Source organism: Ipomoea triloba, chromosome 11 (assembly GCF_003576645.1).
Source record: "Ipomoea triloba cultivar NCNSP0323 chromosome 11, ASM357664v1".
Taxonomy (NCBI): Eukaryota; Viridiplantae; Streptophyta; class Magnoliopsida; order Solanales; family Convolvulaceae; genus Ipomoea; species Ipomoea triloba.
In genome coordinates this window covers 10,667,861-10,678,088 of record NC_044926.1, presented here as the reverse complement: position 1 = coordinate 10,678,088, position 10,228 = coordinate 10,667,861, and the positions used below count along the sequence as shown (strand labels likewise).

Sequence of the window (10,228 nt, the reverse complement as noted above, 5' to 3'; positions counted from 1 at the left end):
TGTCAATGCAGCAGCAAAATGTGTAGTATATTTCTGATTGTTGAGATTATTATAATTATTATGTGTTAGGCAGCAGTAAAATAAACAGTAGCAAAGTTAGGCAGTAAAGTTAACAGCAGCAAAGTTAGGCAGCAGAAATGTTAGGTAGCAGAAATGTTAGGCAGCAGTAAATAGTGCAGAATTTCAGGAAACTTGTCTATTTTCTCATGTATATATAGATGTATCAGCTAGCTAATGAAGATATAACACAGATTTGTTATTTCAGAACTCAGAAACATTTGTTTTCCATCATTTTTCAGNAGAAACATTTGCACCAGTTGCTAAGATGACCACAGTGAGAACCATACTTGCTATTGCTTCCTCTCAATCTTGGGTTTTACATCAGATGGATGTAAAAAATGCCTTCTTAAATGGGGATCTTAAGGAAGAGATCTACATGAAGCTTCCACCTGGTATGCCAATGATAGCTCCACATGAGGTTTGCAAGTTAAGACGTTCCTTGTATGGTTTAAAACAGGCACCTAGAGCCTGGTTTGAGAAGTTTCGCGACACTCTTCTCACCTTTTCCTTCACACAGAGTCAATATGATTCCTCACTCTTCTTTCACAAGACAACCACTGGTATGGTCTTTCTCTTAGTATATGTTGATGATATTATCATCACTGGTAATGATAATGGGCTGATTACTAAGCTTCAAAATATGTTGTCCGGTACATTTAAAATGAAAGATCTTGGGCATCTAACATATTTTTTAGGGCTGGAAGTTCACTATGAAGATCATGGTTTCCTCCTAAACCAACATAAATACATTCAAGATCTCATTCGGATGGCTGGTTTACAGGATGCTACTGCTGTTGATACACCAATGGAGGTCAATGTGAAATACCGGAAAGATGAGGGCGAACCTTTGCCCGATCCTTTTTTGTATAGGCAACTTGTTGGTAGTCTTATCTACCTAACAATTACAAGGCCCGATATCTCCTATGCTGTTCATATCGTCAGTAAATTCATGCACTCACCTCGACATCTCCATCTTGCGGCAGTTCGTCGCATAGTTCGATATCTAATTGGGTCACCTACTCGTGGGTTGTTTTTTCCCAAACAATCAGCTCTTCATTTGACAGCTTATAGTGATGCAGATTGGGCTGGCTGTCCAGATACTAGGAAATCTATCACAGGATGGTGCGTTTTTCTTGGGGATGCCTTGATTTCTTGGAAGTGTAAGAAGCAAGAGAGTGTCTCTAAATCCTCTACAGAGGCCGAGTATAGAGCTATGTCTGCTGCGTGTTCAGAGATTGTGTGGTTACGTGGTCTTCTTTCTGAACTTGGATTTCCTTCAAGTGATCCTACTCCACTTCATGGTGATAATACCAGTGCTATTCAAATTGCTGCAAATCCAGTGTATCATGAACGCACAAAGCACATTGAAGTCGACTGTCATTACATCCGGGAGGCGTTTACTCGAGGTGTTATCACTCTACCTCATCTTACTACTGATCTTCAAGTAGCTGATGTTTTTACAAAGGCTCTAACACGCCAAAGACACAAGTTTCTCAATAGCAAATTGATGTTGATAGACTTACCTTCATCAATTTGAGGGGGGATGTCAATGCAGCAGCAAAATGTGTAGTATATTTCTGATTGTTGAGATTATTATAATTATTATGTGTTAGGCAGCAGTAAAATAAACAGTAGCAAAGTTAGGCAGTAAAGTTAACAGCAGCAAAGTTAGGCAGCAGAAATGTTAGGTAGCAGAAATGTTAGGCAGCAGTAAATAGTGCAGAATTTCAGGAAACTTGTCTATTTTCTCATGTATATATAGATGTATCAGCTAGCTAATGAAGATATAACACAGATTTGTTATTTCAGAACTCAGAAACATTTGTTTTCCATCATTTTTCAGTTCTGGTCAGTAAATACTAGCCTCTAATTTTCTGTGTTAAACCTCTATTTTGTCAATACCCATTCCTTATGCCTAAACCCTCCAACCAAACACACCCTAAATGTTTTCAGTATAGTTCTAAACTTCCACTTAAACAAATTTTATATGCCAAACTACCTTATTCAAAATGAAAATCTCCAGTTACTTCATTTCCAAATTCCTTGCTCGTACTCCTACTCTTTTGATTACGATCATTAAGCCTCATCAATTCTTTTAGAAAGTTCATATTCATATACCATCTTCATTTGCATGTGGATTTTGCCTAAGCTAACATGATTTTCTTGGTCTTTTTTTTTTTTTTTTTTTTTTAAAGTAGTATGGAAATTTAAAATGTAAAGCCATTTAAAGAAGTGTACAACAAAAGGAATTTAGTCAAGAAAGAAATTACCTTGATCTTCCTGCAACCTCACTTCTATTAGTAGATTTGTTAGCATCTGCGCCCTTCCTACTTCTCTTTGAAATCTATTAATGGGCAAGTGCCAAAAGTGAGACTACTCAATAAAATTACCAATGGAAAGTGGATTAACAGAACATTTGCAAGGGCTGCACCGTTCTCAGACACAAAGGAGGATTCCAAAGCACAAAAAGTTTAGGACCAGAAGGGCTGCCATCATTCTGAATCAACTCTAGTGCCGGCAGATTTGCAAGTTCCTATACATAAATAACATTTTAAATGCTTACCAATATGAACAGTCAGCAGGAGAGTATACAATTGTTTGCACAAATGCAACTGCCCCTGTTACAAGTTTATTTTATTCAAATACAAAAATGTAATTCACCCCTAAACACAAGTATTAGATGTATCTTCTCGTAAAATTGATTTTCTTACTTCTGGATGAATCACCCCAAAAAGTTGAAAATTCAAGATTAGAATATGAAACTGACCACTGTACCAATGAACTATGAACATATAGCAATCAGTGACAATACTGAGACATTAACAAATTTATAATGAACAGTTAAATGAATTACTACCTTAGCATGATCAACAGGGTTTGCAGAAGTGGCAGTAGAAAATACAAAAGAAGGATTGCTACCATAAACTGCATGAGAATTCATCAATGGATGGGTTTCAAATTAATTGGAAACCCATAGAATAAAAGGAAGTGAAAAATTATGTAAACTAAAATGGATGATTACCATGAGAGCAGAGTCGTTGAAGCCTTCTCAAAATAAGAGCAGTATGACATCCAAAAGCACCCTTATAAGCATGAGCTTCATCTATAATAATAAACCTAAATTAAAAGAGGACAAATTAAATATTAAATAATAAGTAATTAATAATAGAAACAACTATACTTCAACATCTTAAACTGACCAAATATTTTTTGAAGAGTTAAAGAAGCATTCCTGGAGGAAAGGAGTCAAAACCTCATTTGCATGGAAAAGTATTAAGAAATAAATGTGCATAAAATTTCACCTTAGATTAGACAAAATCCGCCTAAACTGTCCATGGAATGGCAAGATAGACACATGTAACATATCTGGATTTGTAATCAACTGCACGTAAATGGAGGAAGAGATTTGGATGATTAGACCTAGAGACTTAAAAGAAGATGGTGAGAATAAAGAACAAAAATGTTTTGCTACCTAAAAATTATAACTTACTGAAATACCAGTCTAGCATTTTCGCGTAGCCACATCCTATCTGTCTGAGAAGTGTCTCCATCATATACACCAATATTTAGGTTATGATCAAACTCATTCGTCATAGTTAATAAAGCTCTCAGCTGATCTTGTGCAAGAGCCTGCAACCACAAAAATCTCAACCTTGTAATAAAGTCATGATCAGTTAACCACTTAAGAAAGACACTGCAAAGGCAGTAACCTTAGTTGGAAAGAGGTAAAGTGCACATGCTGACAAATTCTGAAATAATGCTTCAAGAACAGGAAGGTTGTAGCAAAGAGATTTTCCGCTGGATGTCATGGTCGCCACAACTACATCTTTGCCAGCTAGAGATGCCTGAACTGACTCAGCCTATATATTGCCGCAATTAAAAGATGCCTTGAAAAAATAAAAAGAAAAAAAAAAAGAAAAAAACTATCTCTGCTGTAGGGATAGTGACTTACCTGGTGACTATATAACCTAGTTACTCCAATATTTTCTAGTGCAGACTTAGTACATTCTGAAAGCCCATTTGGAATCTCAGCATACTTAGCATTTCGAGCATTTATCTCTTCAACATGAACAACCTGCAATAGGAATGTATAGCGCTCAGGACCATCATCCATATAAAGTAGATACTAGCTACAGATTACAAGGTCCAGAGATATAAACTATCACCCAAAGAGAAGAAAAGAAAAAAGAACTACTCTCGTAGTCTCGTCAAACAGATATAATACAACATAATGCAAATAGGAAAAAGTGGAGAACAAGTAAAACCTGTCCTTTAGATCCAATGCCTCTTATAAGATGTTCCAACATTTCGATAGGAAGCAAGGGGTTTGTGTCCTTCATGTCAAAGCAGTAATTGGCAAAATTATTATTCAGGGAATCAGAATTAGGTTAGTGACGGATCATAAAAGATCAGAATGATTATGTAACAATAGCACCAGAAATACTTCAACACAGTGCGATAGTCAAAAGATTACTACAACTTTAAAACACAACAATAAAAATAAAAATAACTATTAAATAAATAAAAAGTAGGTAGTAATCATTACACTCTTAACACAGATGCATCCCCAAGATCTTGAAAGGAGAAAATGCATTACATAAAAGGTGTGGATATGGTGTGCTAGCTTTTATTACCATCACAAGTTCAGAAAAAGGCCCTATCAGGAAGGTCAAAATTTTAGAGGGAGAAAAGGTAGGAGCAAGCATAATTGATACTAAGCATTTAAATCCTGTTAAATGGTAATTTAATATCCATGTGAATCTCTGAAATGCATAGAAAGTAATAGGAAAAGAAAAATCAATAGCATTGATATTTAAAATAGAACCTTTACCCAACACCAGATGCTGGAATGATGTAGGTAATAGTAATGCAGTAACAAATATGTTTTTTTCCTGCACCCACAGTCTGACAAAGTAAAGCAAAGAAGAGAGTACAGAATGAACCCTACATGACAAAGCGCTTCAAAGGAATGAGACCTCTCTGTATTCACTTTGCTCCCACTTGCAACATCATTGCACTTCTTCACATATTGAAGGAAATCTTCAAAGGAGAACTTGGAAAACTTGTTGCCATCTTCAAACTGCATGATGATAGTTTTGTTATTTATGAGGACTGAAATGTTACTAAAACTGTGGATATAAAAAGAAGATTTTTCTGCTATGATCAAAGGCTATATCGAATAGGGCAAAGTACCTCCAAAATAAACCATAAATCACATTCCAAAACAGTAAAATCAAAATACAGATGCCTCTTAGTATAGAGGAAAAGCTTTTTAGTTTTTGCAGTTTTTTTTTTTTTTTTGAAATGAGTTTTTGCAGTTTTAACATGTCAAAGATGTTGTTTATCTATCGACTATGTAGAGCACCTGCAAGAGTTCCCTCTCAAAGTTCTGGAAGATTGCTTCAAATAATTTGGAAGGTTTATTTTCCATTTGTTGCACAATAAGGGTGTGTTTGGTTGGCATATGGGAATCGGAATCGGAATGGGAATCAAATACTTAGTAATGGTAATGGGTTTTGGTGAAAGTATTTTGCATGTTTGGTAATAGAGTGAAATTGGAATGATTACTAATATTGATGTTTGGTTATGTATGACCTTATAATGGGAATAAAGGTTTTAAAAATACAAAAACAAAAAATCAAGGCAATTGATCCTAATATAATGATATCCAAAGCACCAATATGAACAAAAAAATAAAAACAAAAATCTAAAAGCACTAATCCAAACTTAAAAGTCAGATTACCGTTTTCAAATAAAAAAAAGTCAGATTACCAATAAGATGGAATGATACCCATTTTTAATTAGGGAATGGGTTTTTTAATTGAAGGGGTAATCAAATCTCATAGTTTTGTTCTAAAAAGTTGTCAACCAAACACTAACAAATGATTTATGAAGGGTCTCAGAGGCCAAATAAGGAAGTGTTATAATCTAAGATTGGGCCAAGGTCACTCAACTGGGCTATAATGCACATGAGCCAAACTACACTAAAAGAAAAGATTGAATCCAATCAATAAGCTAGTCTAACCCATGGCCTTATAAACCCATACGTTCTTTCTTATATTTTCAATGTGGGACTCTTAACAAGAAGAAATCAGAATAAAGGAGGCAACTAAACACAAGGAAAAAGAATCCCAAATCAACAACTAGAGACAGAAATGTTATAGTGTCAAGTCATGTGATGGAAAAGCCAAGAAAATTACTTTCCAAGTCGCTCTACAAAGAAAAGCAGACAAGAAACCACAACAGATTTAGCACATTATTGAGCTTCATATTAACTGTAAATAAATAAGTAATATCCAAGGACACCATAGTTACTTCAAAGTTCAAATAAAAGGCTCCAGAATAAACAGACATACCATTAATGATCTTATGACCTTCAAAAGACTTGTTTTGAAGCACTCTTGCCTTTTCTTCATTGAGTTGACAATCTTTGAGGGCAGGATACATTTTTTAGCAACTGAGAAAACCAATTGGTTCATTGCCAAAGGAATCACTCAATATTGAAGCAATTTAAATGGAAGTAAGATCTACATGAGGGGAGCAATAAGCTTACTCTCATGCTGATCGCTCAGTTCAGTTGAAGTTTTGACAATCATAATAGCATTGGTAGAAGTTATTGCCCCTTTAGAATTATCTACAATACATAAAACCTGTAAAGCAAATAAGAGTATGTTCTGGAGCAATGTGAAGTTATTTTAATGAACCTACGTTGTATCTCATAGCATAACAGAAGATTAACCTAATGCTTTAAAATAACTTTTGAAATAAATAGTGAACTTAGGCCAAAGGCCTTGTGGTCAAGCGGCATAGTTGTGGCCCTCCCAAGTGAGAGGTCACAGGTTCGATCCCCAGTGGGGGCGTTGGCTCGTTGTGCTTCAGTAGGTTGAGAAAGTATGTATGAACAGATACTACATTGTAACAGAGTCAATAGTATTCAAAAAAAAAATAAAAATAAAAAAATAGTGAACTTAGACATATATCTACTTAAAGTAGTAAAATAGCAACCAAATTGTCAAAATAGCCACCATAACCCAACAAAACAAGTACCTGAGGACAGAGGTCAGAGAGATGCTCAACATCTGTTATACTGGCTCGAAATCCAAATTTACCAAGTTGATCAAGTGCTTGCTTCAGAGAACACAAGGTAACTTTTCCATGCTGAAGTTGAATAACAGCAGAATATATATTTATGAAAGAAAATAATTTCATTTTACTTTTCAACCATGATGGACACAAGCACAAATTGCTTTTTGTTGACCGCGGATTCATCTCAGTGTTCTGTCTGCGAGCTTCATTACATATGCAGTTCCCTGAACTTGGATCAAATAAGCAATTAACTGAATCTAAAACCATGACAAATTTAGATGCCTGTTCGTCTATACTACTGCTAGGTGACTGCAGTATGTCAAATATGAGCTCATCTGTAGGTTGTTCTGTCTTATTAGATACGGATTTTAACTTGCGTTTTCTCTGTGAAGTACCACTGGAAGAAACATTGACATTTTGTGCTTGTCTATTTTCAGAATTAACTGACTCTAACTCAATATCGTTTTGAGTTTTATTGCTAATTGTGCTGCGCAAAACTGATAGGTCTTCCACCACATCACGCCACGTTGACTCAGATTGTTTTGAAGTTGCAAATCTCGTCATAGCTGGGGATGTAGCAGATTGCTCAGTCTGCTGTTTATCTTTCTTTGCAAAAGGAACAAGAACCAAAAAATCCCCATCACCAATTGAATAGCTGCCTAGCTTATTCTCTACTGCCAATTTCATCCCCTAATCCAAACAATGCAAGAGAGAAGAAAGTAAAATTCATAAGAATATGACTCCACAATGAGAATGATAATTTCCAAACAGTACCAAGACTCTCTCTCTCTCTCTCTCTCCATCCCCCACACAAAACATTAAATAAAATGAAGTAAAATAAAGTAAATAATGAAGTAATCTAATAATAAATAACCATAAAACTTGCACTATACCAAATACATGAATGTGTGTGTGTGTGTGCAGGTTAATATGTAAAGATTCAAACTTCTTGATGTAGAGTGGTAAAAGAATATGCTTTCACCTAACAAATTATAGTGAATTTTACTTTTCATCCTCATTGTTTTGGCCAGTGGTGATTCAGTCCATAATATTTGTTTTTTCAGTGGCAATTTAATTATCATTATTTCAAATAAGGTTTTCAGTGGTCTTTCCTTTGCAATCATGGAAAACTTTCCATGAAGATAGTTGGCCATCTCACATGAAAGGAACAAAACAAAAAACTTACATCTTATTCAAAGTGGCAGAAAAGTAGGTAGATTTGAAAGGTTAATGCTTGAATTTATATTGAAAAAAAAAATATTAGGATGGAATCACAACCATTGAGGATTTAAAGTAATGTTTACTCTAACAAAATATATGCATTTTGTACGGAGGCTGCAAAAAAATGCTTTTCTTTTGGGTTAACTATACCATCACACCATTCTAGTCACAAGTATCCTATACACCAACAATCATACGGGGAAATATTAGCATATGAATGTAGAAATGAGCATGGAAGGTGCGCAATAGGGCTGCAGGAATGATGAAATTGCCTTGAAAAAGAGATGGAAATTGGGGGAAGAAGCCGCGGGTGTAAAGTTCTGCTTGAGAATGAGCTTGAGTTGTTGAACAGTCAGGTCCGGCGAAACGGAAACGGCGGTTGTCTCACCAGAAAGACTCCGCACTTCGATTCTTCGATTGCAGCCATCCGCCATTTCCCCACAAGGACACTCCAATCCCTTGCTTAGCAAAAATGCAAATTGCCAATCGGGGTTTGACCGTTTGTATAGAAAACCTAGGATTTGGCGCGGGATTGGGCAGTTGGTAGGCACCGCGGGCCGGTCTCAACTCTCAACGATTCGCGGTTTTTGAAACAAGTGACCAGAACCGTTCCAATTATGAAATCTACAATTCCGAGCCGGTTCAATGGTTCCATTTTTTTTTATTTTTTTTTGCACTACTTCTAGGGGTGGAAATACATCGAGCCAAGCCGAGTTTTAGAAAATTAGACTTGGGTCTATTATGAAAATCTAAAGTATAGACCTGAGCCTGTATATAGACTTTTTGTTAGGCTCAAGCCTAAGACTACAGTAGGCTTTTCGTTAAGCTCAAGCCTAAGCCTACCATTGATCTGATCTGACATGTCTTGAAGCCTTTTTAAAAGCATGTTTAGCATTTAAAACGTTAAAAAGGTTTCAAAGGAAGTACTATTTTGAGCCTATTTAAAGCCTATGTGCTAAGATATTTTAAAAACTTTAATACGTATATATATAAATAATTTAAGAAACATACCTAATAATAAGGATGACCACCTATCGGTTCGAACCGTGCATTGTTGGAACCGGACCGAAATCGGAACCGTCCGTACGGTTCCGGTTCCGGTTCGGAACTGGACGATTCCGATTCCAAACCGTGCATAACTTATATATTATATATGCTAAATAACTAAATAACATATTATATATATTATAATATATATTGTATATACTAAACAACATATATTATATATTACATATAATATATATTATATATATTATATTATATATTATATATACTAAATAACATATATTATAATATAATATATATTATATTATTTAATATGTTAGAGGAGATAGCGCATCAGCGCAATTAGGTGATGCAGCTAGAGCTGTCAAAACCGTGGATCGTTATGCCGTGGACCCAGGTCCACCTTGCAAGGTGGACCTGGGTCTCTACATTCACACTTTGTAAACTCTACACTCACACATTACAGGATTATATGTTTAGTAACTATATTACCACTGTTATGCATTCACACATTCAAAACTCTATATTCACAGGTCTTATACTCCATATTCACAACTTGAGAACTCCACATTCACACAGGGCTGTAAGTTGCTAGAACTTCTTAACTCTATTACAGATTCACACATGCATAACTCTACATTCACGATTTCTATACTCCATATTCACAATTTGAAACCTCTACATTCACACATTTCTGGGCAACGCTACATTCACACAATCATAACGCTACATTCATGATTTCTATACTCTACATTCACACTTTGAAACCTCTACATTCACACATTTCTGGGCAACGCTACATTCACACAATCATAACGCTACATTCATGATTTCTATACTCTACATTCACACTTTG

At 35.4% G+C, this 10,228-nt stretch overlaps 1 protein-coding gene across 1 annotated transcript in view; it reads right to left on the bottom strand.

Moving 5' to 3' along the window:
* Nucleotides 1-8,863, bottom strand: part of LOC115996738 (uncharacterized ATP-dependent helicase YprA-like) — a 19,689-nt gene extending 10,826 nt beyond the window's left edge. Inside the window, exons 1-14 of the mRNA XM_031236115.1 lie at nucleotides 8,640-8,863; nucleotides 7,108-7,836; nucleotides 6,614-6,710; nucleotides 6,417-6,517; nucleotides 5,009-5,140; nucleotides 4,326-4,394; nucleotides 4,013-4,135; nucleotides 3,771-3,920; nucleotides 3,559-3,690; nucleotides 3,363-3,442; nucleotides 3,083-3,177; nucleotides 2,918-2,985; nucleotides 2,492-2,593; nucleotides 2,331-2,404 (exon numbers count right to left, since the gene is read on the bottom strand). Of these exons, the coding sequence (XP_031091975.1) occupies nucleotides 2,331-2,404; nucleotides 2,492-2,593; nucleotides 2,918-2,985; nucleotides 3,083-3,177; nucleotides 3,363-3,442; nucleotides 3,559-3,690; nucleotides 3,771-3,920; nucleotides 4,013-4,135; nucleotides 4,326-4,394; nucleotides 5,009-5,140; nucleotides 6,417-6,517; nucleotides 6,614-6,710; nucleotides 7,108-7,836; nucleotides 8,640-8,801 (2,114 nt within the window). The 5' untranslated portion in view covers nucleotides 8,802-8,863. The remainder of the gene's footprint in view (nucleotides 1-2,330; nucleotides 2,405-2,491; nucleotides 2,594-2,917; nucleotides 2,986-3,082; nucleotides 3,178-3,362; nucleotides 3,443-3,558; nucleotides 3,691-3,770; nucleotides 3,921-4,012; nucleotides 4,136-4,325; nucleotides 4,395-5,008; nucleotides 5,141-6,416; nucleotides 6,518-6,613; nucleotides 6,711-7,107; nucleotides 7,837-8,639) is intronic.
* Between the last annotated feature and the right edge of the window lie 1,365 nt (nucleotides 8,864-10,228).